Source organism: Corythoichthys intestinalis, chromosome 13 (assembly GCF_030265065.1).
Source record: "Corythoichthys intestinalis isolate RoL2023-P3 chromosome 13, ASM3026506v1, whole genome shotgun sequence".
In the NCBI taxonomy this organism is placed as follows: domain Eukaryota; kingdom Metazoa; phylum Chordata; class Actinopteri; order Syngnathiformes; family Syngnathidae; genus Corythoichthys; species Corythoichthys intestinalis.
Window position 1 is genome coordinate 21,423,167 of NC_080407.1, and position 27,305 is coordinate 21,450,471.

The 27,305-nt window shown below is 39.0% G+C and overlaps 1 protein-coding gene across 1 annotated transcript; it reads right to left on the minus strand.

The window, feature by feature from the left end:
• Positions 1-5,941: 5,941 nt before the first annotated feature.
• On the minus strand, positions 5,942-26,549 carry LOC130928014 (zinc finger protein 271-like). Its single transcript, XM_057854188.1, has 3 exons — positions 26,091-26,549; positions 13,703-14,095; positions 5,942-8,491 (listed from the first exon to the last, which is right to left on the minus strand). Exons 1-3 carry the CDS (start codon positions 26,224-26,226, stop codon positions 6,171-6,173), a joined length of 2,850 nt encoding a protein of 949 aa, XP_057710171.1. The 5' UTR covers positions 26,227-26,549; the 3' UTR covers positions 5,942-6,170.
• Between the last annotated feature and the right edge of the window lie 756 nt (positions 26,550-27,305).

Sequence of the window (27,305 nt, forward strand, 5' to 3'; positions counted from 1 at the left end):
AGTCGTGTTTTTTTTTGGGGGGGGGGGGGGGGGGCCCTAGTACGCTGTCGTACTATATCACCACAACCATAATAGTCCTTCTGTTAACGGACCCTCGTACTTTGGCAGCTTTTATCTTTCCAAAATACTCATCTGAAATTACAACCAGTGACGTCAGCAACGAACAAAGAAAGACACAATATTAAAAAACTTAAACGTTACGTCAATGCCAATATTAAGGTCGTTTTCACAGGCTTCAAACAAACAGGCTTCAAACAGAATTAGATTCATTAACTTGAAATACCCTTCTGTGGATCTTTCTCTCCATTTCCAACTCTGCGAGAGAGAGCCATGAACACCACATATTTTTAAATGTAATTCTGTGAGAGCCATACAATATGTTTAAATCTAAAAATACAAGTAATATGTGCATTTTATGTAGTTTCAACACTTTTAAAGTACAATAAGTCTCTTAATTCTTTTTACTAACTTATATAAATAATGATAATTAAAATTAATCACAATTATTGAATAATATTAAAATGGTTTAAAATTTTGTCTCCACAGATAGACTGTTGTACTTACTTACTTTTAAACCAGCAGGGGGGAGGCGTTCGCTACGTGGCGTATATGTGCAATAAATGTTCGCATTTTAGAACGAATAAGAAATCAGCCGTCTTGGCAGCAATGTGAGATGGACGTTGTAAGCTATTTTTTTTTTTTTTTTCTTGTTTGAGGTGTCAAAAAGAATATAACTTGACTGTGTATATTAGCGGATTGCTTTATTTAATGATGATTGTGATGTGTGCTGTGTGTTAATATAGTTCAGAAATATGTTTATCGTTAAGTATTGTAATGTCCGTAACTATTTGTGGGCCCTTGAAGAGGCCATCAGCTGGCAGAGTAGTGACATAGCGGGAAGCAAGGAGGAGAGAGCGTATGGCGTGAGAGCGAAGTTAGCATGTTGCGGATGCCGCTACAGTATGTTTATATGTGACTGCAGATGTGTTCGTAATGCAGAAGTTAAATGTTTTGTCACAAAAACTTGGATTTGTTTATAAATATAATTATGTAAGAATCCACATTTCAGAGCGAATAAGAAATGAGCCATGTGTGGACAGTAATGCGCAGGGGTCGCGTTAACGGAATATTTTCCGTCGTTGACCGATTTTTTAAAACGGTGACGGAAAAAACTGAAGTCCGTCCGTCATTTTGACAGATTGCAATTCACACCCCAGACCACAGGGTGTCGAGTGGGCATATTGATTAGCTATTGTCTCTCTTGATGTATGACGTCGTTGGCTTTACTCTGAAAAATGTCAAGGCAACTGAGTGTCCGAAGTTTCTTCAAAAAGCCCCAAAACGACGATGGTGTTGATAAAAGAGGTGAAAAAACAGGGACTGCACAAGCGGGCACGCAATTCAAGTCCATGCGCACCAGGAGGAAGGCTGCGTTCAGGCCACAGCAGGTGAACTATTAATTTCATTGTTCCATACCTACCTGGGCCACAGTCAGCTGTTTTTGTCACTACGGAGAAAAAGTTACATATTCATCTGCTTGATGTGTGATGGCACGGTGTGGATTCTCTGTTAAGCTTGTCCGGACAGAATATTAATTTGAATGAAAACTAAATACTAGTGATGGGACGAAATAGGCCGAGGTTCCGAAGCTTGTGTCGGGTAATGGGAGGGGTGTTTCCACGAAGCTTGTAGCGAGGCGCGCGTCATTTCGGCAGAACCCGGAAATGATGTCGTGAACGCTTCGGAAGTGATCCGACGTTCGGCGCGCATTGCAAACACAGTAGGCTACAGACTACGGTATAAATTGGTTGCAAAACGCAATGGCGATCGCCTGTTATCTCACATTTTGTGCATTTCGGGCAGCTGTACTTGTTACATGATCTGTGCGCAACAGTGCAACCAGTGCAATCTTTTTTCGAGCCTTGTCCTTTGCTTGCGATGGAAACCGCGCAAAAAAAGCGACCCTCCCCTGTATGGGAACATTTTCTTTTGATTGCTTTCAATTAGGTAAGGGAGAAGAACTACATTAATACAAATGTGAGTGTGCGTACCTATCTGAACGAAACATCAACAGAATGAACAATCCATTAGTGTACTGGGAGGCACAAAAGAATACCTACCCAAATTTATATAAACTGGCACTCACATTTATCTGCACCCCAGCTTCATCTGTGCCTTGTGAAAGAATATTTTCTAAAGCTGGTGAAATATTGTCCAAAAAAAGAAACCGTTTAAAGCCAGCCACTGTGGGAAAGCTATTATTTCTCAACAAAAATGAATAACAAATTATCCTTAGCACTTGTTGTATTTTGTTCACATACTAAATTACTAACATAAGCACATTCATATCTTTGTCATAATCAAATAACCATTGAATTCTTAACAATGTTGACCACTTGGACTTGTAGACCAGGGGTCTCCAACCCAGTCCTCAAGGCCCACTGTGGGTCCTGGTTTTTGTTCCAGCTGATCCAGCAGAGACAGTTAAACCAATGAGGCTTCTGCTAAAACAAGCCACACCTGACTGCAATCAACTGATTGCACTTGTAAAACACCAGATTGGGGGAAAAGTGTTGTCATCTTGTTTGGTAAGAATGAAATCCTGCACCCACAGTGGGCCTTAGTGGAATAGGTTGGGGACCCCTGTTGTAGACCACTTGATGGCGCCATAGAGTAAATGAAGCACAATGAAGCTTTGCTACATGTGCAAACCGATTGGCTGCAAAGCTTCATTGCTTCATGAGGTTTCATTTGGCCATCACTACTAAATACTGTTGAAGCGGTATGCAATGTTAAGAGTCTTGTTAGCTCGAATTGCTGTGTCCAACCGCTGTAGCTCTGCTGCTCTCTGTGAACTCTCTATTCATGCCGGAACGCGCGCGGCTCTTAAATGTCTGTCACGTGACTGTGTCGTAGCCGGTAACGCGCTCGGCCAAATGGACACACAAGTACGGAAGGTGAATTATGCCAAACAAAGGGTCACCACAATGTCATTATCATCATTTTAAAAATTTAAGTGACTGGTAAAAATAGATTATGACCGGATTTTTAGGACCCTGTCAGTCAAAATGACAGACAACGAAAAAGTCTAGCGCAACCTCTGATATATATATATATATATATATATATATATATATATATATGCGCTTACTGGAGTTCACGCATGGCACAGAAAGTCTCGGAGTCTCATCTACGCCGTGCTGAATCTATTTTTGGAGATTCCATGGGTCCCTCTGGTTTGATTTTGCAGTTTTAACTTAGTCAACACACTGCTTACTTCAACCCCAATTCTTGTTGTTCTTTCTAAACCGGAAGTTCGGAGCAGAAATTTTCCAAGATGGCGCCGCCCATGTTTCGCTCAGGAAACTTGTCTATTGCGACAAACTCTTTTGCAAGCACATTATCCCTCGATATAGCACTTTATAAGTTATAATGGGATTTCATTATGTTATCAATATTGTTGAAAGAAACGGTTAAAAGTTACCTTTTTCCTGGATAATTATTAACTGTCATGTTATAGGAATTGATGCAGTTGCGAGCCACCTGGTTGTAAGAATAAAAATATGAATTGGCCAACAAAGTTAAATTAAGTTTTATTGCTATTATTTTTGTTTCCTGTAACACCTTAAGAGTTTGTTGACAGGATAAAATCATATTCACTGCAATGTGAGTAAGCGAACCAACAGGACTGTGAGAGTAGAGACGCAGAGCCAACGTGGCTTGCAAAAGGCGCCAACTCTTGGATGACATGTCATGAGCCAACCCGCCTTGTGGCTGAATGCCCATTCTTGGACGGCATATCCAAGGGGATCCACTCTGGCCATTCTCCTCGGTGGAAAGGTGGAGTATGTGACATCTCGTGATCAATACTGCGCTTCCAAGAGGCACGTCACCAGAACATGAACGGCTCACAGTGGGTCAGCGGAATGGCTAGTTTTGGCATATAAAGATGGCTTCACACCCTCTCCCAAGTTATCATGTTGACGGCATTCTAACATCGCAGCGGATGCCGTTGAATCCTTTGAAATTATGTAATTGTGTATTAAATTAACCAACCTACCTGGAGATATCTCTTCAAGTAAAAAAAAAAAAAAAAAAGTTATTGAATGATGATATGTCAGATAAAATGGCGAGATTAATGATAAGGCATAGTCATGTGGAAAAATTAGGGCACCCCAATAAATATTCAGTTCTTTATTAAGAAATGTTCAGATATCAATGTCTGATCTTGTTTTTCTTTATCTCTGGAAAATAAAGTGATTTAGTTGCGGGTAAACAACAACAACAACAAACATTGTTTTACTCATTAGACCAAATATATCAAGAAAAATGCATATTCTGAGGAAAAAGTTAGGACACCCTACCAACTAATAGCTAGTGTTACCCCTTTTGGCTGAAATAACTTCAGTGAGATGCTTTTTGTAGCAATTTACCTGACATCGGTCTGAAGAAAGTTTGCCCACCCCTCAATGCGGAATACTTTCAACTGTGAGATGTTTGAAGGGTTTCTTGCGTCTACAGCCCCTTTCAAGTCACCCCACAGCATCTCAGTGGGATTAAGATCTGGGCTTTGACTCGGCCATTCATAGCGGGGGTTTAATTAGTCTTTGCAGTTGATTTCAACAAATTCCGTGTAGTTTGTAAGTGTTTTGATCATTTCGGGGCTTCGAGGTGGCTAAGCTAGCGCGAGTCAATGGTCCCTTCCTAGCATGCCAATAAAAAAACGATATTAACAGATGTGACAAAGTCAAATAAATTCAAAATTCAGATCATTGTTCAAAGTACAAATAGGGTCAAAACAATGTTACACCAAACTGCAGTCATTCATTTTTTTCTGCAGGACTATTTTTTTTTAGATGTGTAATTGGACCACAATAGAGAGGACTGCTTCGGCCACCCGTAACCAGGCTGCGTTCGAGGAAGGTGGGAAGTCGGCCTTATCTCACTCGGATGGTACCAGTTGCGACATCAAAGCGTTCAAAGCGTTTTTTTTTTATTTTGGCCATCAAAGGAGACCTCCAGCAAACCTGCCTTCTCATAAGCGATCGGTTGTCTCTGTTGTAGTGAACCTAATTAACTTTTTATTTAAAATACTACTAAATCAGCAAAATCTTGACTTGAATCTATCTTTAAATGATGAAACAGTATTAAAACTTTGACGCGTTGAAAGTAGAAAGAAGGGAAATTATGGAATAACGGGAGCAATTTTAACAACTAACGGTTGATTGACAACAAATTAATTTAACGTAATTTAAAGCTGCTGATACAGAATTGGGACTTGATTATTTTATTTGTCGTTTTTAACTGTTAACTTGATACTGAAATAGTAGTTTGGTTTAGCCAGAGAGGATTTTTAAAAAATTTTGGAACTGATGTACAAAACTTTAAAAGCGGGTTGGGGGGAGGGGGGCATCATTAATCGAAATATAATTGAAAATGAGCCTCTGAATCGGAATTGAATCGTTAGGTGCCCAAAGATTCCCACCTCTGATCCCAAGGAGCATATGTGCCACTACTACCCATTTGTATGATGCTATTGTGTCTGAAAGGTGGACAACAGCTGCAATTAGCAATTAATCAATGATAAAAATTAATTATTAATTCACTAAAGTCAACAATAATGAAAGCATCTCGTGAGGCTGCGTTTTAGAATAACTTTTGAATTTTTTAAATTTGGTGTCGACGGTTTCAAATATCTGTGAAAAGTGTAGTTTGAAAGAGGGAGAGTATTTGATTTGTATATATATATAATGGCGCTTGAGAGTTAAATCGGGTGAGCCAATACTTTTGGCAATAGTGTGGATGCACATCATACAAGGATTAGACAAAGCACATGTAAGGCACCAAAAGTGTCAAGCCTCAACAGGATTTGAGGAAGCTCTTCAGCACGGTTCACTAAATCCGGACCTCGGTGCCACTTTTCCTATCGTGTTTTCCATGTCTCCCTCCTCCAACACACCTGAATCAAAATAATCAGGATCATTATCAGGCTTCTGTAGAGGTCGCTGATGACATAATCATTTGATTCAGGTGTGTTAGGGGAGAGAGACATGGAAAACACCACACGAAAAGTGGCACTGAGGTCCGGATTTAGTGAACCCTGCTCTACAGAATACAATTGTCCTCCATGCAAAATCTGATGAAGCCAGCCTGTATGACAGGTAAAACATTCATTGGCCACAGCTTGTCACACCAAAACAAAAGTGTTTCTCAATCCGATCCTTCCGAACGAATCCTTGACCACAATCTGAGCAGGAAAAAGGTTTTTCTCCAGTGTGGATTCTTATGTGTATTTTCAAGTTACTTTTTTGAGTGAATCTTTGACCACAAACGGAGCAGGAAAAAGGTTTTTCGGCAGTGTGGGTTCTTTCGTGACTTGTTAAGTTTTTCTTCCGAGCGAATCTTTGACCACAAACTGAGCAGGAAAAAGGTTTTTCACCAGTGTGCGTTCTTTCGTGACTTTTTAAGTTTTGCTTTTGAGAGAATCCTTGACCACAAACTGAGCAGGAAAAAGGTTTTTCACCGGTGTGGGTTCTTGTGTGTTTTGTTAAGTCTCCCTTATGGACAAATCTCTTTCCACAATCTGAGCAGGAAAAAGGTTTTTCTCCAGTGTGTATTCTTATGTGTATTTTCAAGCTAATTTTTTGAGTGAATCTTTGACCACAAACGGAGCAGGAAAAAGGTTTTTCGGCAGTGTGGGTTCTTTCGTGACCTAGTAAGTTTTCCTTCTGAGCGAATCTTTGACCGCAAACTGAGCAGGAAAAAGGTTTTTCACCGGTGTGGGTTCTTTCGTGACCTAGTAAGTTTTCCTTCTGAGCGAATCTTTGACCGCAAACTGAGCAGGAAAAAGGTTTTTCTCCAGTGTGGGTTCTTGTGTGTTTTGTTAAGTCTCCCTTACGGACAAATCTCTTTCCACAATCTGAGCAGGAAAAAGGTTTTTCTCCAGTGTGTATTCTTATGTGTATTTTCAAGCTACTTTTTTGAGTGAATCTTTGACCACAAACGGAGCAGGAAAAAGGTTTTTCGGCAGTGTGGGTTCTTTCGTGTCTTGTTAAGTTTTTCTTCCGAGCGAATCTTTGACCACAAACTGAGCAGGAAAAAGGTTTTTCACCGGTGTGGGTTCTTTCGTGACCTAGTAAGTTTTCCTTGTGAGCGAATCTTTTACCGCAAACTGAGCAGGAAAAAGGTTTTTCACCGGTGTGGGTTCTTGTGTGTTTTGTTAAGTCTCCCTTACGGACAAATCTCTTTCCACAATCTGAGCAGGAAAAAGGTTTTTCTCCAGTGTGTATTCTTATGTGTATATTCAAGCTAATTTTTTGAGTGAATCTTTGACCACAAACGGAGCAGGAAAAAGGTTTTTCGGCAGTGTGGGTTCTTTCGTGACTTGTTAAGTTTTTCTTCCGAGCGAATCTTTGACCACAAACTGAGCAGGAAAAAGGTTTTTCACCGGTGTGGGTTCTTTCGTGACCTAGTAAGTTTTCCTTCTGAGCGAATCTTTGACCGCAAACTGAGCAGGAAAAAGGTTTTTCACCGGTGTGGGTTCTTTCGTGCCTTTCTAACTTTTCCTTCCGAGCGAATCTTTGACCACAAACTGAGCAGGAAAAAGGTTTTTCACCCGTGTGCGTTCTTTCGTGCCTTTCTAACAATTCTTTCCAAGCGAATCTTTGACCACAAACTGAGCAGGAAAAAGGTTTTTCACCAGTGTGGGTTCTTTCATGACTTTGTAAGTTTACATTTTTAGCGAATCTTTGACCGCAAACTGAGCAGGAAAAAGGTTTTTCACCAGTGTGGGTTCTTTCGTGACTTTTTAAGTTTTCCTTTTGAGCAAATCTTCGACTACAAACTGAGCAGGAAAAAGGTTTTTCGCCAGTGTGGGTTCTTGTGTGTTTTGTTAAGTCTCCCTTCTGAACAAAACTTTTTCCACATATTGAGCAGGAAAAAGGTTTTTTACCAGTGTGGGTTCTTGTGTGTCTGTCTAAGTGGCTCTTCTGAGTGAATTTTTGACCACAAACTGAGCAGGAAAAACGTTTTTCGCCAGTGTGGGTTCTTGTGTGTTGATTTAAGTTGCTCTTGGTTTTCCCACACTGAGAGCATTTGCAGAGTTTGTCGTCACCACAACATGTCTTATGACCATCATCATTGGAAGTTGAGTGTGACGTGGCGCGATCTCTGTCCGATGGAGCAATGTAAATGTCTGCTTGCAGTCCTTCTGTTGAGCTGATGCTACTCCCCCTGCTTGGAGGCTCCGCCGCTCTGCTGGCCTCACTCAGACCATCTTCACTCTTCAAGGGCTCACCAGTAGAACTGGTGATATGCCCGTCTTCCTCCTTTTTACCATATGGCAGCTCCTCCTCCTCCTTTTTGATTGGAAGTTGCTCTTCTCTCTCCTTCTGTTGACAGGGCTCTGGTTCCTCCTCTTTGATTTGGGGGAGCTCAACATCCTCTTTTACACCAGGAGATTCTGGCTCAGCACCAAGAAATCTTCTGAAACCTGCATGACACAAGAAAACCACTGATATATTTTATGGACCACCACGGTCTCATCGGCCGAACTTTTAATTTGTGCAAAACTTGGAGAAGACGAGTACGAGTAAGTGATCCCTGACGACTTCGCGGTTCACGTTGCGTGGATTCAATGCATTGTGGGGTTTCAAAAATTATTTATCAAAAACTAAAAGTGAAAAAATACACGTCATTTAATTTTGAGGCACAAGAGACATTTTTTAACATGGAGATGAGACCGAAAATTCAGCGCCGAAGGCTATCGGCCAAAAATGGCAATTTCGAGAATGCAATTTCGGTCAAAAATGTTTTGAAGACCAAAAATTTACCATTGAATTGTGTGAAGAACCTTAGTCCTCTTGTGATGATGTTATTTAAACACAGCGAGAAGGAAAATGCTGGCTGACGCACGCAGTCTTGCAAAAATGCCTGGCTCACAGCCAACATGACCGCGGTTTGGAAGTATTTTCAGGTATCAAGCAGTGTTGTTTTCGTCAACAATGAGGACAACGAAAACATTTCGTTAACGAACGTGATGAAAAGATTACCAATTTACGTCTAACGATATGACAACGACATGAAAATGTGCCATCGTATCAGTCATATGTTCACAATGCGTGACATTTGATAGTTGTGCACGCAGGTTTTTTTTTTTGGTAGACTTTGTTTAACAAAGAGTCTCATGGCATAATGAGGCGACAATTGAGCATTTTCCCTCTTGCAAACATAAAAACTAAACAAACAAACAAACAAACATACAAAACAAAAAAAAACTCCAAGTCAAATGAACGAAAACACTTCCACCAAAAGAAAAACCACCCTCAACCCCCCTACTACCCACGGCAAATATCTCCAAAACAATCTATGGTTATTGTTTACCTTTTAGAAGGGGAAAAGGGCTCTGATCAAATAAAACTAATACATATATATTTGGTGATATCCCAGGCAAAGTTCAAACATCTACACAAAGACAGCATTCTGTGCTTCTAACATAACAAAAAAGGGTTCCAGACGTCCTCAAAGGACTCCGCCAATCCACAGATTGTCATTCTAATTTTTTCAAGTCTGAGAAAATACAACATCTCTCTGATCCAATTGGCTTGCGGAGGTGGGACTGGAGACTTCCATCTTAAAAGATATTAGCCTCCTAGCCAGCAAGGTTGCAAATGCTATAAGGTCCCCTTTCTGAGAGGGTAGAAAACGTGCTGCTGGAACCACACCAAATAGAACACTCAAGGTATTTGGAGCAATGTCTATCCAAATGATCTTTGATAGGACAGCAAAAATGTCAGACCAAAATGCAGTTAGAGAATTACATAACCAAAACGTGTACATAATTGGCCGGAGCCTGCTTACATCGATCACAAGTGGAGGAGACTGCATCAAATACTTTGGCTAGCCTAGTTTTGATATAATGTGCTCTGTGAAGAATCCTGCATTGAGTAAAACTGTGTTTAGCACAAATTGAGAAATCCTGTGTCCTACACAGGATTTCTCTCTAGACCTCTTAAGGTATACTCATTTCCAAACCCGACTCCCATACCGCCTTAGGGGTATTTAAAGTGGAGTCTGAGCCGATTTTGTAAATATTTGAATAAACTGTCGTTATTGCACCCTTTAGAGAAGGCAAAGGTTTTAAAAAATGTATCTAAGACAGAGGCCGCAGGGAGTGTCGGGAAACTTGGCCAAAGTGAGCGAACATAACTGCGAATTTGAAGATATTTGAAAAAATGGCAGGTAGGTAATGAAAACTTTTCAGATAGCTGTTGAAAGGAAGCAAATGTTCAATTCAGATATAAGTCCTTGAATGTTTATATGCCAAGCCTAGACCACATAGTAAAAGTGTTATCCAGTGGAGAAGGGGGAAAAGCATGATTAGGTGAAATTAGAGCCTGAGTGGAAGGCGCCTGTAGACCAAAATATGCTCTAAATTGGTTCCAAATTATGAGACAGGAGAATACAACAAAATTTTGTGAATATCGACCGGTAGATGACAAGAGCGGTGAAAACAATAGGGATTTCAGTATCACCGGTTTAACTGAGTTGGCTTCAACATCAAGCCACAATGGGGTGCTATCAGTACTCTCAGAGCAGCGCCAATACGTCAAGTTCTTAATATTTACTGCCCAATAATAGTATAAAATATTTGGAAGAGCCATTCCACCTAGTTCTTTGGGTCTTTGGAGTGTCTGATAGCGCAACCTGGGTTTCTTTTTATTCCATATAAAATCCCTAATAAGGATGTCCACCAATTTGAAAAAGGAAAGAGGAAGAAAAATCGGAATACACTGGAACAAATAAAGAAATCGAGGAAGAACGTTCATTTTAACTGAATTTTTCCGAGCTGGAACAGAAAGATTGAGCAAGGACCACCTTTCGAAGTCTTGTTTGACCTGTGCGAACAGCGATTTAAAATTCATCTTACGAAGATTGCTCAATGTGTCCGCCACATGAACTCCAAGATAAGTATCTAAATCAGGTTTTGCTTTAGATGGCAATGTTTCTAATGGATATACCTTGGCTAGCTGATTTACAGGAAATATTTCACCCTTTCCCAGATTCTGTTTATACCATGAGATTTTACTAAAATCACTTAAAACAGTAAGTGCCTCAGGAATGGAACGAGATAAGTCTGACAAAAATAACAGGTGATCGTCAGCATAAAGTCCAACTTAGAGCAGGGCGGTAAACCGAAAATTTACCGTCACCGAAATTCTTAACGATGACCGACGTAATTTTGACCATGTCGGTAAATTCGGTAAATTAATAAAACAAGAAAATATAGTCTTTTCATCCCGCTTTGATTCTGTGTTGTTCGTCTATGTTCATTCCCCTTTAAGAAAGCAGTGAATGTGCTTACGTAGGGAGTCACATGATCATCAGGAAGCCAATCAAACAAAAGCCCGGTAAGCTAACGCTAGCAGCTAACGCTACAAGCAAAACGTGATGGAGTGTGGCTTAAGGGAGGGTCACCAAACTTTCAACCGACATTTAGTAGACTCTTGGTGGCATCCAGACGGGCTTTCACCCGCTGTCCTCCTTTGTTCTCACGATTTCCAGAGATGGTGCTTTCAGTGCTTTCTACTGGTAGCCAGGCTAACGCTAGCTAGCGGCTAACGCTACAAATGAACGTTATGGAGTCGGATAGCGGCTCTAACCTTGTCGAAACGGCTGAACTTAATGAGTGGATTGGGCATGGACTGCATTTAGCAATTCCTATGTGGCGTTATTTTGTATCTGTGTGTGATTCCTCTGATAGCTTTTGTGATGGTAAAGCATTCAGCATAAAGTACAATCCAACGGCGAAACTTATAATGACCGAGAAATGGCCCCAGCTATTTTTATTGTGCGTGCATTTATTAAAAAATGCCCTGGGGGGAAAAAAAAACCCTTAAACCACAAAGTAAACACTTGTATTTAATAATTATGTCACAACAGCCATTAACAATAAGTTGTCTTTTTGAAGTGTACTGTTCAAGCTGCAAGTCATTTGTGTTACAATGACATGTTTGCACAGGCATATTGATTTTGACAATGTACATTGTTCAAGTCATACACGCTGTTATAAATGTTCATACTTGAATTCTTATTGCTTACAATACATTTTTATAAACATAATGTTTAGACTGCATGTACAATTGTTAAATACAGTATATCAAATTGAATGCTGGTAAATAAATCAAGAAATAGTTAATCTGTATTTCATGCATTGATTCAGATTTTCAAATTATATAACAGTCCGCTTGGGCGAATTTATCGTCATTTATCGTTATCGAGATAAATCTGCTCAATTTATCGTGATACATGTTTAAGGCCATATCGCCCAGCCCTAGTCAAACTTTCAGCTCCACACCATGTCGCACTTTACAACATAGTTCAGGGTGACATTTCAGTGCAGCTGAAAGTGGTTCTATGGCCACCGCAAAAAACAGTGGGCTTAAGGGACAGCCCTGCCTGGTAGATCGAGATAAATGAAAATATTCGGAATTAGTATTATTAGTTCTAACTCACGCTTGTGAAGACGAGTACAGAGACCTAATCCAAGATGCAAATTTTGTTCCAAACCCAAATTTTCCCAAACAAAAAAAAAAATAATCCCATTCCACTCAGTCAAAGGCCTCCGCAGCATCTAAGGCCAAAAAGGCCTCTGACCGAGCTTCGGTTGAGTGGTTGTACACAACATTGAAAACCCAGTAAAAGCTGCATTTTAATGGGCTAGAATGAGAATCGGAGATACATGCCTGATTTAGCATTTGGGGGAGAGCGCCAAGCTAAAAGGCCTCGGTAAACACCTCCAACAAATATGGAGCTAATGACTTCAAAAACATTTTATAGAACTCAGACGGAAAACCATCCAAACCTGGGCTACGGCCACTCTGTAAGGATTTAACTGCTTAAAATTAATCCACTGTACTTGTGAGCAATGTGCATGAAAAATGTACTCACCTTACTGACGGCAATGTAAACATCTGACATGTTTTTCGCCAATCAAAGCTCCTTGACAAATCCTGCTACGAAGTATTTCTAGCCCTCAAGGCATTTGAAGGCTTTTAAAGTTTGGTGGGTGTAAGTACTCCTCATGTTTATCAGGTAATTCAATATGTCCGGGTAATCTAAATGTGGCAGCTCGAAAGCCTGTCTCGATTTACAGCTGGTAATCATTGTATTTTTTAGGAAATTCCCATTTTTGTCTACGTGTTTTCCCACACTCCACTGGAAGGTCCAGAAGGTCCATGATGACAATGGCATCATCCCAATAAGTTTTCAGCTGCAAAATCTAATTTGAAGTGTTATTTAATATGTACCAGTCTGGGTGTCCAAAACGTTGTTATTTTGAACTTTCCAATGATGTATCACACATCCATGTTGACATTTTTTTTAAATTTGGCGAAATTGGGGGTCTAAGAATGGAACTTTAAGCCACCTGAGTGTTTTCCGCCACGTGCTCGTCTTTCACACATGCATGTTCTGTAGATGGTCACTCTATACGCGCTTCCATTTCATGAGTTTAGACACACATGCATTGCACCTTAAACCCGCCCTGATGTGCCGACGTCATAATGAGTAAGTATTATAGTCAAACAACACGGACTGGACACACTATCGCATAAAGACTAAATGGATTGAACGAATGCCACAAAATGACAGTTCTTCAGAAAGATCCCCGCATTCCCCTCAATTTGAATACCATAATACTCACAGAACAGCGAGCGTGATGTGAAGTCGTCACTTTCTGATGGTCGAGCGATGAGGTTGTCTGCTTGGAATCCTTCTTTTGAACTGCTGCCACTCAGAAGCTCCGCCCCTCTGCTGGCCTCACTCGGATCTCCATCTTCACCCTTCAAGGTCTCATCGGTCCACTTGGGGATGTCCACCACCTCCACTTTAACATATGGCTGGTCGTCGTCCTCCTTTTTGAGGGGATAACGTTGCTGCTGCTCCTCAAAGTGGGGGTTCTCAACTCTAATGAGACACTCCTCTTTAATGTGGACGAATTCTTCCTCCACGTTCTTGACGTATGGCGACTCTTCCTCCTCTTCTTCTTTCATGTGAGCACACTCCTGGCGTTCAGGACGATGCACTAGCCTGACATCTGCAAGACCAAGACCATTATCACACATGAGCCAAGTTTTATTTCTTTATTTGCCATGATCTGTCCCCAAAATATCTACTGTTTCAGAAATAATCCTTCCTTATAAATATTCCATCCAAGTCGGATGTTAATGAAAGATCGTTTCTCCATTTTCGATTGGTAAATATTAAGCCTGACCGATATATCGTTGAAATATCGCCATCGCGATGTGCACATGCGCAACTGTCCCTTCGCAAGGACGTGCGATAGTTTTCTTCTTATTTTTTTTTTAATCCACAAAAAATTCATTTGGGGAAGGAGAGTGGCTGTACGGCTCTTTCCCTCCAGCTAAGCAGTCATAGGCCCCTCCTCCTGCTACAGTGCAGTGGAGGGGCTGAACAGCAGAGCGGAGGGAGGACGAAAAGAATGTCAACATCCGAAATTTGGAAGTATTTTGGCTATCGACAAGAGGATAAGGAACAAAAAACAGCCCTGTCGACAGTGCCTCGCCGTGGTTGCCTCAACAAGAAGTAATATGTCGAACATGTTGGACCATTTGAAACGCAAGTATCTATGCATTCCTGGTATGAGCTCCCCATCAGAGAAGCTTTTTAGTACAAGTGGGAACATTGTTACGTGCCAACGTTCTTGTCTCAAGCTCGCAATGGTGGTTAAACCAGTAGTCTTGCCCAAAAACGTATGAGAAACAGTTGAGAATTGCTGAGCAAGGAAGGTGGCCTATATGCAGACAAATACATAACACAGCTGCAGGAATGTCTTTTCTTCTTTTTATTCCTGTGACAGCTATCAGAAAGGCAGGAAATTTGGGAGTTAAAATGGTTCTGTTATTCATCACAGCTATTTACAGTTATTCAGTTCAAATTTTTACAAGTTCAATTCAGTTTGTTTCTTTTATATTTAAATTTATTGTAAATTGTATTTTTCAAATAACTCAAAGGCACAGCACAACATATTTTTTTGATATTTAAAATTTTTGTCTAAAGATTTTTACAACTCTGTTGCTATTTTGCAGTTTTATATTGCTATATTTTGTGTATACAACTCAGGGGACTAATGCACTTGCACTTTTATTTGTCAGATTTAATATTTAAATTCAAATATGTTTAACAACTTTGTTGTTGTTTTACTAAGGTTTTTATTTATTGTTATAGTTTGGGAACAACACGGGACTATTGTGCCTGCTCTTTTATTTGTCATATTTAATATTTTTGTTCAAATATGTTTACAACTTTGTTGTTATTTTACAGAAGTTTATATTTATTGTTATATTTTGTGAACAACTCGGGGGACGAATGCACCTGCTCTTTTATTTGTCATTTAATGTATTTGCTGCTGTTGAAGTGTAAAATAAAATGTTCAATAAATCATCTATTTTGTTCAGACATGGCTTCCTGGATCCCTTCATGCAGCAATCTTCATCATTCACAAATTAAATGGTATTATATGAATACACTGTGGTCACAGTGTGTCATCCAAAGTATTTCCAAACAGCTATTCAAGTAGTCTAGTGAAAATTTCTTAAATGTATATATATATATTAGGGCTGTCAAACGATTAGAAATTTTAATCGAGTTAATTACAGCTTAAAAATTAATTAATCGTAATTAATCGCAATTCAAACCATTTCTAAAATATGCCATATTTTTCTGTAAATTATTGTTGGAATGGAAAGATAAGACACAAAACGGATATATACATACAACATACTGTACATAAGGACTCTATTTGTTTATTGTAACAATAAATCCACAAATGGCATTAACATTCTTTCTGTTAAAGTGATCCACGGATAGAAAGACTTGCAGTTCTTAAACGATAAATGTTATAGTTACAAGTTATAGTAATTTAATATTAAAACTAGGGCTGTCAAAATTATCACGTTAACGGCCGTTAATTAATTTTTTAAATTAATCACGTTAAAATATTTGACGCAATTAACGCACTTGCCCAGCTCAGACAGATTTAAATCACAGTAGAGTGAAAGGCCCACTTGTTAATTTTGTTTTGCGGAGTTTTGCTGCCCTCTGCTGGCGTTTGGGTGCGGCAGATTTTATAGTGTAAGTAATTATTGACATCAACAATGGCGGGCTACTACTTTATTTTTTGATTTAAAATTTTACAAATTTTATCAAAACGAAAACATTAAGAGGGGTTTTAATATAAAATTTCTATAACTTGTACTAGCATTTTTCATAAAGAACTACAAGTCTTTCTATCCGTGGATCACTTTAACAGAATGTTAATAATGTTAATGCCATCTTGTTGATTTATTGTTATAATAAACAAATACAGTCCTTATGTACCGCATGTTGAATATATATATCCATCTTGTGTCTTATCTTTCCATTCCAACAATAATTTACAGAAAAATATGGCATATTATATAGATGGTTTGAATTGCGATTAATTATGATTAATTATTATTATTATTATTTTTTTAAACTCTTTATTTTGTTATTTTTATATATATATATGAACAACAGGAACAAAGACAGTACAAACTAACATATATATATGAACAACAGGAACAAGGACAGTACAAACTAACATAAAATAACAAAATAAAATAGTACAAGGGGGGAATATAAATTCTCATTTAGTTGAGTGAGCATTGTCTTTGTCTTTGAATAATGTCCATTTTCTCCAGTTTTGCGTAAAGTCACCTGCTTTGATTCGCAGATGAAAGGTCATTTTCTCCATCACGTAGATCTCCTCCATAATGTCCATCCAGTGTCCTGTTTGTGGAGCATCACTTTTTAACCAGTTTCTTGTAATGGCCTTCTTATAGGCGACAATCATTATTTTGAAGAGGTACCTATCTTCTTTCATAACAACTCCTTCTGGGATCAATCCCAGATACAGAACCCGTGGGTCCCTGGGAACCTTATAATTTAAGATGTCCTCCAAAAGTCCAATACTATCATCCCAGAAAGATTGTAGTTTGGCACATGACCAGAAAATATGACTGTGATTGGCGTTATAGCTTCCACATTGTCTCCAACATTTTTGTTGTAGTCCAGTCTGTTTGCTTTTAATTTGAGGCGTGATAAAGAAACGTGTCAGATTTTTCCAGCCAAACTCCTGCCAGCGTTTGGAGCTTGTAGAGCTGTGTTGTGTTTTGCATAATAGACTCCAATCACACTCTGAAATTTTGGTCTGCAATTCACCTTCCCATTTAGATTTTATATACAGTGAAGTGTTGCCATTACATTTCTGTAGGCATGTGTATAGTTTAGAGACAGCTTTGGAAGGCATTTCCTTATAGGCATCCGTCATCATTTTAACCAGCACATTGCTCTCTGATGATATAACAGTTTTCACTTGTGTATCAAAAAAGTGTCTGAGTTGTAAGAAACGAAACAAGTCTTTGTTTTCTAGTTCAAATTCGTTTTTAACCTTTTCAAATGATTTAAAAATGTTACCTTCTGTCAGTGTGCATATGGCTGTGATACCTCTATCTGTCCATGTTGTAAAGGTTTTGTCAGTTTGTCCTGGTCTGAAAAGAGTTGTCTGTGAGGGCCATAGCAATAACCTGCAGTCCCCTTCAAGTTTATATTTTCTAACTATGTCCGTCCAAGTTTTTAGTGTTTCGGAAAGAGTGAAGTTGTCGTCCTCCTGGTGTCTGTAGTGTTTTCCTCCTAACCTGGTCTGAGGTAAACTTTTGTTCTGGGTGAGTTCTATATTTTTCCATTTAGCATAATATTCTGGAGAACACCAACATACCATGTATTTCAACTGAGCAGCATAAAAGTATTCTCTTAAATTGGGTAACGCAAGGCCTCCATTTAGTTTCTCTAGTTGGAGTGTTTTGAATTTGACTCTAGGTCTTTTGCCTTCCCAAATGAATCGCGAGATCTGCTTATCCCATGCTGTAAATTGAGAGTCTGGGATCCGAACCGGTAGAGAGAGGAATAGGTACAACAGTCTAGGTAGTATATTCAGCTTTATTGCCTCTATTCTTGAGCTGAAATCTGAAGTTATTGATAGCCATTTTGACAGGTCTTTCTGTATGTTGTTGTTGATTTTATGGTAATTTATCTCATATAGCTTATTCAGGTCTTGTGTAATAAAGACTCCAAGATATTTTATATTTCCCAAGTCCCATTTTAATTTATATTTCTGTCTGATGGAGCTGCTCGGTGTGTAGTTCACACACAGGACCTGTGTTTTAGTTATATTTAGTTTGTACCCAGATTTCTGGCCAAAATTATCCAGGACTGACAGAAGTTTGGGAAATGCTGAGTCTGGATTTTTTAAGTACGTGACTATATCGTCAGCAAATAATCCTATTTTATGTTCTTCTTGTGCTATTGTAATTCCTTTAAGTTCGTCATTCTGTCTAATTTCCTGGGCCAGTGGCTCTATGAAAAGAGCAAATAGAGTGGGGCTCAGACAACATCCCTGCCGGGTGCCTCTATAAAGTGTAAAATTATCTGTTAAGGTGCCGTTGATCTTAATTCTGGCAGTTGGCTCATTATAGAGGGATTGGATACATTTAATGAATTGACTGTTGAAACCCATCCTCCCCAAAACAGAGAAAAGAAAGGGCCAGCTGACGCGATCAAAGGCCTTCTCTGCGTCAAGGCTGATTAAGACTGCACTTAGTTTTTGTTTATTAATTGTATCTATTAGTTGTATTGTCCTTCTAATATTATCTTGGGTTTGTCGGCCTTTTATGAAACCTGTCTGGTCTCCCTCTATCAGCTCTGGCAGTAAAAGTTCCAGTCTTTTGGAAATTATTGAAGTAAATAATTTGTAATCGACATTGAGGACAGAGATTGGTCGGTACGACTCGCAGTACTCTTTATTTCTACCTTCCTTGGGGATTACAGATATGACTGCTTCATTCCAGGAAGGGGGGATTTCAGCGTGTTTGAGTGTCCAGTTAAAAGACTCCAACAATAAAGAGGAGACCTCTTGCCTGAAGATTTTATACCACTCATTTGGGTACCCATCACTTCCAGGGCTTTTATTACTCTTCAGTTTACTGATGGCCTTGTCTAGCTCTTCTTTTGTTATTGGTGAGGTTAAAGCTTTGTTTTGGGTAGTACCTATGGAGGGAAGATCCAGTTTTAACAAATAGTTTTCAATCTCCATCTCGTTTATATTCTCGGGTGACGAGTACAGCTTTTTATAGTAATCTTTGAAGGTTTTTTGAATTATGTCTGGTTCATATATTATTTCATTGCTGGATGGTTCCCTGATTTTGTGTATTGAGTGTTTAATTTTTTGTGTTCTGAGACGCTTTGCCAGAATCTTTGTGGCTTTGGGTCCGGATTCATAGAATATTTGTTTTGTAAATCGTAATTTCTTCTCCATTTCTTCAGATACTATATCGTCTATGTCCTTTTTTACTATTTTTATTTGTTCGGCCAGTTCGTCACTATGGTCAGTTTGTTGCTGTGTTTCTAGTTTTCTTAGCTGTTGTTGTGATTTTTCATATTTAAGCCTTTTTATTTTATTTATATAGGATGTCCTTGAGATCAGACGACCTCTTATTACTGCTTTGACAGTGTCCCAGACTATTGTTGGGGCAACCTCGTTATCTCTATTTATGTTAATACATTCTTTGATTTCTCTCTTTATATCTTCCACATTTGTCTTATTGTTTAGAATTCCTAAATTCAATCTCCATAGAGTTTTTTTATTTATGTTATCCAGATTTATGGTCAAATAGATTGCGTTGTGGTCCGATACGTCTGCAGTCTCTATGGTACATTCTTTAACCCGATGTCTCTCTGTGGTATTCATCAAGAAATAGTCAATTCTGGAGTGAACTTTGTGAGTTGCTGAGTAGTGTGTATAGTCCCTCTCTAGTGGATGCAGGTCCCTCCACACGTCAAACAGGCTGGATTCCTTAATTAACATATTCAATCTTTTGGATAGATGATTAATTAATTTTTAAGCTGTAATTAACTCGATTAAAAATTTTAATCGTTTGACAGCCCTAATTAAAACCCCTCTTCATGTTTTCCTTTTAATAAAATTTGTAAAATTTTCTATCAAAAGTAGAGTTAATGTAATAATAACAATAATAAAAATAACAATAATAAAAATAGAGTGGCCAGAGTCTAAGTTTTACGTGTATTTTGCAGAGCTATTTTGATATGGAATGACAGTTCATTTTGCATTGTTGTTTAACTTTGTGTCAGAATAGGGCCTCATTACTATAGACTGAAGTGCTTTTCTTTTTGTGAACATTATTTTTTTGGGGAGAGATAGGACTATTATTTTTGTTGTGCTTTCACTAAACGATACTTACAGTGGGGAGAACAAGTATTTGATACACTGCCAATGGGTTTTCCCATTGGCAGTGTATCAAATACTTGTTCTCCCCACTGTATGTTGTACATATCTTACCCAAAATACAACAAGAGAAACATAATTGCCACTAAAAGAAAGAAAACTTACCGAAATATGTGTGGAGCACAAATAGCCATTTGCATTGCATTGTGAATACAGCATAAACGTCTCACAACTACTAATTCTCCCACGTTTAGAAGATATAACATGAGTATGGAACGGCGCTGCCCCCAAGCGGCCGGTGGCATTCTCTTCACTCTTAATGTCCATAAACGGCCTCATTGTAATCTGTTTGAGGCAATATGCGAGATGGTCATTCACTCAAGCGCCAGCAGAGGGCGGCAAAACTCCATAACAACAAGTGAGCGTTTCAGTGTACTGTCATTTAAATCTGTCTGAGCGGGACATCTGCGTTAATTGCGTCAAATATTTTAACGTGATTAATTTAAAAAAATTAATGAACGCCCGTTAATGCGACAATTTTGACAGCCCTAATATATATATACAGTGGTACCTCGACATACGATCGCTTCGACACACGATCTTTTCGACATCCGACGTAAAATTTTACTCTCCATTTGTTTCTACATCCGACGACATGCTCGAAATACGACGACATGACAGCACTGCAAACGAACGCACGGTGGATTTTCTTGTGTGAGAAATCAACACAGTTTTCAAAAAAAGTTGATACAGTTGGAGAAACAAGGAAAAAAGTTATGCTTACCTTTGAAATGAAGATGCAAGTTATAGAAAAATATGAGCTTGGGGTGCACGTCCCTGAACTGGCTCAACAATACAGCTCCATGGTCCTCTTCCGACCACCGTTCGCCACTATTTATAAGTTAAGGTGACAATTATTATTGTGGTAACATTGCCAAGGAAATCGCCAGCTTCGTCACGTTTTTATCATTTATTTAAGAACTTATCCAACACAAAACGCCCATTGTCTTAAGCAGTTGACTGCTCTCAAGAAAGCAAAAGTATTATCTCTACCGCACCGACCTATCTCACTGAGACGTCAGCTTCGCCGTGCGTTCAGGGACAGTAAAAAGTGTCCGCCATATTAGAATCCGATTCGTTACATTATTTACAGGAATAATTATTCTTATTATTATTATATTATTCTGAATTATTTATTTATAACTTATTTGTTTTTCTATGTTTAATTGCCATTTGTAACAGTACCAGCAGTATTTATTAAGAATTTAGTGTATGTTTTTAGGCTTTGGAATGAATTAATGGAATTATAATGTATTCCTATGGGAAAATCCTGCTCGACATACGACCATTTCGACTTACAAACAAGGTCCTGGAACGAATTAAATTCGTATGTAGAGGTACCACTGTATATATATATATATATATATATATATATATATATTAATATCACAGGATAATATCGCAATTTATCGCAACCCCCGTAGAATCGCAACCATAGTTTTTTTTCAATATCGTTCAGGCCTAGTAAATATATCGATTGTTACATGAGAATAATTGAATTAAAGTGTTGTAGATCACATTAAAATTGGTAAGGGACGGTCGGAAAAAAAAAACAAAACAAAACTGTAAAGACAGAACAAAAGCCATAAATGGAGTGCTGCGTGAAGGCACTAGTCATACATTTTGTTTCTTTAAGGATTCAAATTGAAATGTATAGTATTTGCGAGACAATTGAGTCAATAGTCACCTTACTCACCTGACATTTTGGGACTTGATATTTGCTTCAGGCGGGTTTATTTTTGTGTGGCGGACCTACGCTGTCAAGGCAGCCCTTTTTGACCCTCAGCCGTAGTCTGACGTTTACCTCCACAAAATCCTGACTTTGACGTGACGCAAATTGACTGTGAGTGGTCCGCTTAACTGTTGTTTCCGGAACAACACCGTTTCAGCGCGAAATCATCAAAGAGGTCCGCAAGTACGACCACCTGTACAATGTTTCCTCAAGGCATTCTAAAGCATGGTTTCCCCTACAGATAAAAGATTGTGGCGCCCTGCCACACCAAAATAAAAGCCGCCACGCCTTGCAAAGAGATGTTTTCTTTTTTTTTAAGGCCGTTTCAAATTAGCGGCGGACTAGTGTGAAGGGTTCAGAGGTAAACTGTTCATTGTGTATTTTAATGTCCGTAACTACCCGCGGCCCCCTTAAGAGACGATCGGACTGGAAGCTGTGACGTAGAAGGAAGCGAGGAGGAGAACGGGCGAGATAGCGAGAGATAATGGTCGCATGTCGCGGCAGCCCGCTGTTATTTTGTTTTTGTTATTCTTTATTATTGTTGCCACGATAAAGTTGGCAAGCCAATACAGACTTCTGTCCTTCTCCCCACCCCCCCCACCCTCCCCCCATCCGGCGCATAACAGTATTTTGGATCGGACTTTTCGGCGAAAGTGAGCGGTGGACGGCCGTCTTGTTTGAATGAAATTGCGCCGAGAGACGGGCCCAAAATAGAGCCTTGCTCTATTTTCACAGCCCCGCCGCGCTAATGTCAACAACGGATTCAATAGCAGAGGGGCAGGCGTACTTAAATCTGTGCTATCAGGCTGTTTCGGCGGACGGACATACACAATCACGGCTGACGAAACCTGGATAAATGTGCTATTTTTTTCAATAGGTCTGTGACACTCGATAAATGACTCTCATACCTCACCTTGCTAAGCTAAATGGTACCTCGATGTGCGTTTGTGTGGAAATGTAGTGAAATAAACTATTCACCTTCTCACCGAAATTAAGTAAAACTCTTTACACGGTAATTAGAATTTCCTCCTACTCCTTGAAACGGGTCCATTACAAGGGCGTAGGTTTGGTCTCAATATTGATCGGAACAGTATAACAGGGGATAGGACATGAATAAGATCAAACAGATTGGGTGAACGGGGCTCAGGGTTACATTTCTCACCAATATGAACCTAATTAATTGATAGGCTAAATGATCAATGCAAACATAAATCTTTATTGACTTATGAGAGGCTGTTCTCAGCAGAGTGAACATCTCAGCATGAGTGGATTTGAGTATGCTCACTCAATGAAGCATTTAATAAAGACATGCTTTTGTCTATGTTATTCTTGTTGGAAAGTTATTCACATTATGAAGGAGGCTTGGTGGGACGGTATTATGTTTAAACCTTTTTCGGTATCAGATCAGTAATCGCTATCGGCAGATCCTCAAAACCGGGTGACTCGGACTCAGACTCGGCTGCAAAAATATGCGATCGGGACATCGTCATTATATTTATACGTAATTTTGAGTATGCTATTAATATTCTATTGACATCTTTCAGGCTGTTTTGTAATGTTTTATTGATAACATATGTATTTCTAGGGATTCATATTAACTGATTGATATTACATATATACTAGGCATGTGCCGGTATGAGATTTTCACGGTACGATAACCGTGAGCAAAAATACCGCGGTTTCACGGTATCACGGTATTGCAATTATAGCTCCAAAATTTTGAGATGTATGGGTTAAAAAAACAAAAAATCCATTGAACAGGATTTTTTTCAAAACATATTTGCAAATTGGAACATGAATATAATGTGAAAATAAATAAACAAAAAATAACAAATATTATATAAAATTAAAATAAATAGAACCTAGACTATACCCACAGCCACAGCTCAAGTTGCTCAATTTTAGAGTAAGAACAAAATAATTGCTATAAAAAGTAAAAACACTTCTAAATAAAATTAAAAATATATACTGTATGACTTTTTTTTTTAGGGGGGAAGCTCAAGTGAAGTTTCACAATTTTCAGCCACTGTGTCAACTCTAGTCTACATGATGCCATGCCTTTGTGTTAAAAAGAACAAAGCATTCATAAGTTAATAAGTTAGTTAAAAATGTATAAGTTAGTTTTATAAATTTGTTAAAATGTAAATATTGTTGAGGAAAGGTTTCATCTAAAAAAAAGAAAAAAAAAAGTGAGGAGCGAGACCTCCTCTCTCAATTAGCGATCTTTGACGCGTTTCTTTTTCTTCCCCCCTGCATTCAAGCTTTTCTCTCACTCAGCGGCTGTGAGACATAAAAGAAGCTGCTTTCCCAGTTTAGCCTAGGCTAACATTCGTCTTTGTAAGTTTTAGTTAGTTTGTATATTGAATTTGAAAGGAAAATGTGTGTTTTGTTTTTGGCGAACTTTTTAATGGAGCTACTGCTATCCTGTTGAACCTAATCACACATGGAAAAATACAATTGTACAGCGTTTTAAATGTATTTATTTGTATATTTCACCACGATTTGAGAGCTCAATAAATTGAAGAAAAGTACGCCTTGTGTTTGGAGGATTTGCTTTTGGGTTTGCTGGCTGTTTAGTGACACTCACGGCAACAAACAGGAAGGGGTGAGCGGTGCTGCACCAAGCCACTTCTGCTGCATTTTGGCACATGAAAAATAGCGAATACCGTACTAAGGTATGACGGAAAATTTTAGTGGTTTTGAAACCGCGACGTTTTCACACCACGGTAAACCGTGAAACCGGTAACCGGCACATGTCTAATATATACACAAAAAAACAATGTTAAAAATGGTTCGGGGTGACACTACACGATTTTTTCACCATTAACGGCTATAGACCCTACCCACCGACGTCACAAAATGACGTGCTCGCTGTATGGTTCCGCCCCCTTGTCCGTCATTTTGTGTCTGTATTATCAATGGTCTCAATTGATCGAGCAATTTATAATGCATTTCATGGAAGACCCGGTGCTTTCGGATGCCGTAAACTCACTTGATGCGTTGCATAAAAGGCGTTATGTGGAAAAGCTTCAGTTTATCCATTCGCCAGATCCACATTTGATGCCTAAATCGATGTTTTTCGACCAGCTGTCTCCGCCGTATTTGCCTGACATCTGCTAGCTACCCTGATATGTACAACTATCTTGTCCACACAAAATCAGCCTATTCTTACGAAAGTTTGAAAAACTTTAAGAGCTTGGAGGCTTATAAATACTTCGTTGCTGGTTGGGTGAAACAGGTCCTCGTCCACGAAAATTCGGCACGAATCTATCTTGTGCTTGGAAAGGTGAGTTACGAAATTTTCAATTCAAAATCTTTTGTTATTGCTAACATCCACTGTCAAGTCTAATGTATTTCATGTCGTTTGTCAATGGAGTTAGGGCTTTTAATGTTTATATGGTTTAGCGATAGCCCTCTCACTACATACATACATGTATGTTGTCGGCGATTAGCCTAGCAATGATCTTAATTGTGGTTGTCAGCCCAAAACCCTCTAAATATATATTAAATGCATCTTACCAGATATAAAATGACTACTACATAATCTGTGGTAATCGTTTGGAGCCCAGTTTTCTCGTCGAATTGCAGCAGCCCATCTCGCTCTCCTCTCCGGGTCTCTCGGAATCCGGTAGAACTTCTAGTCTCTCCGTCTATCTTCTCTGTTATTGCAACCGACCGCCACACACGCCTTCACCATTTTGATTATTAATGTTAACGAGCAGAAAAACACGTAGTAAATAGGAAGAATGTACGTAGCCGTAACAGGTAAACATGATGTGTTGACGGACAATTGGGCGGCACCAGTCAGGAGGAAGGAGTTGTCACGTCTCGTGGGTAGGGTCTATAAGTGGTATAATGGGAATGAAAAATTCCAATCCCTTGACAGCACTACTTTTTAAGATTAAAAATGAATCATAAACACATCTGTCATGTACAGTATACGCAAAGTGAACCAACCTTCTAGTCTGTGAAGAACAACCTCTGCGGGCATTATTTTGGACACATTCGAGTGTTGCTGACGTGGAGGCTCCTCTTTTACTCCGCAAAGTTCCTCCTGGAACTTTACTGCAGCCGGTGTGATCCTCGCGAACATTTTCTTCACTTGAATTCTGAACGCTTGACGACGTGCCTTGTAGCTTTGTTAGCGGCCGGTGTAGTGCAGATTGTTTACCGACACCGGCCAGCTAGGCTAGGCTAGGCTAATGAAGGCCGCATAGCAGCGACTGCCGAGACTTGAAGATGACTGATGTTTGAGTCCGTAATGTAGCTCGTGCTGGACACGTCGTCGAGGCTTCGGTTTAGTTAAGTGGCTGAAATAGAGAAAAGACAAGACGAAAAAAAAAAATCCGAGGAGAACAACGTTCCACCTTTGTCAGTCGATATCTTTTTCATTTCCGACGAGGATTGCATGATGGGAAAGACAGCCTCCAGCCCAATCACACTGTAAAACCCGCCTAGTTTAAACGTAAAAACCAAAAACAGCCTACATTACAGCTTCTCTTCCAAGATAAAAATGTCTCTCTTATACAACTTAATCTATATTTGGACATGATAGGGGAAAAAATCAACAGTGTGATTGTAGCGTTATCATTTCTCCTATAAAGGATCATGGGAGGTGTAGTTCTTCACAGAAATCATTCAGTGCGTTCATCAACGCCTTCTGGCGGTCAGCAGAGCAGGGATGAAAAATGGAACGATTGTGTCATTTTCATTTCAAGCAACACGATATTTAGCGGTCTATTTAGTCATGAATAAACATCTAAATTACATGTTTTTCAATAAAAATCACTGTAGAAGTACAACTTAGACAATAATTTCGCAAAGACTTTACAATAAGGGTCCCTTAATTAACATTAGTTAATGCATTTATAGACAATTACTAATGATTACGTAACATTATAATAATTCATATAATCCCTTATCTAACATTAGTTCATGCATAACAAGAGAGTAACTAAACTCATGGTGAAGTACTATTAAAACAATAAAAATAATGCAATACTTAACATTAATTCACATATACTTCAGTGCATTATTACACAATTATTGATGCATACTGGTCCGAGTAAGTGTTCTACAAAATTTGGAAACATTGCTCCGTGAGTCATTTGGTGCTGCGAACCTAACTAAGTATAGTGTTATTTAAAGTTAGTTACCTATTATTAATCTTAA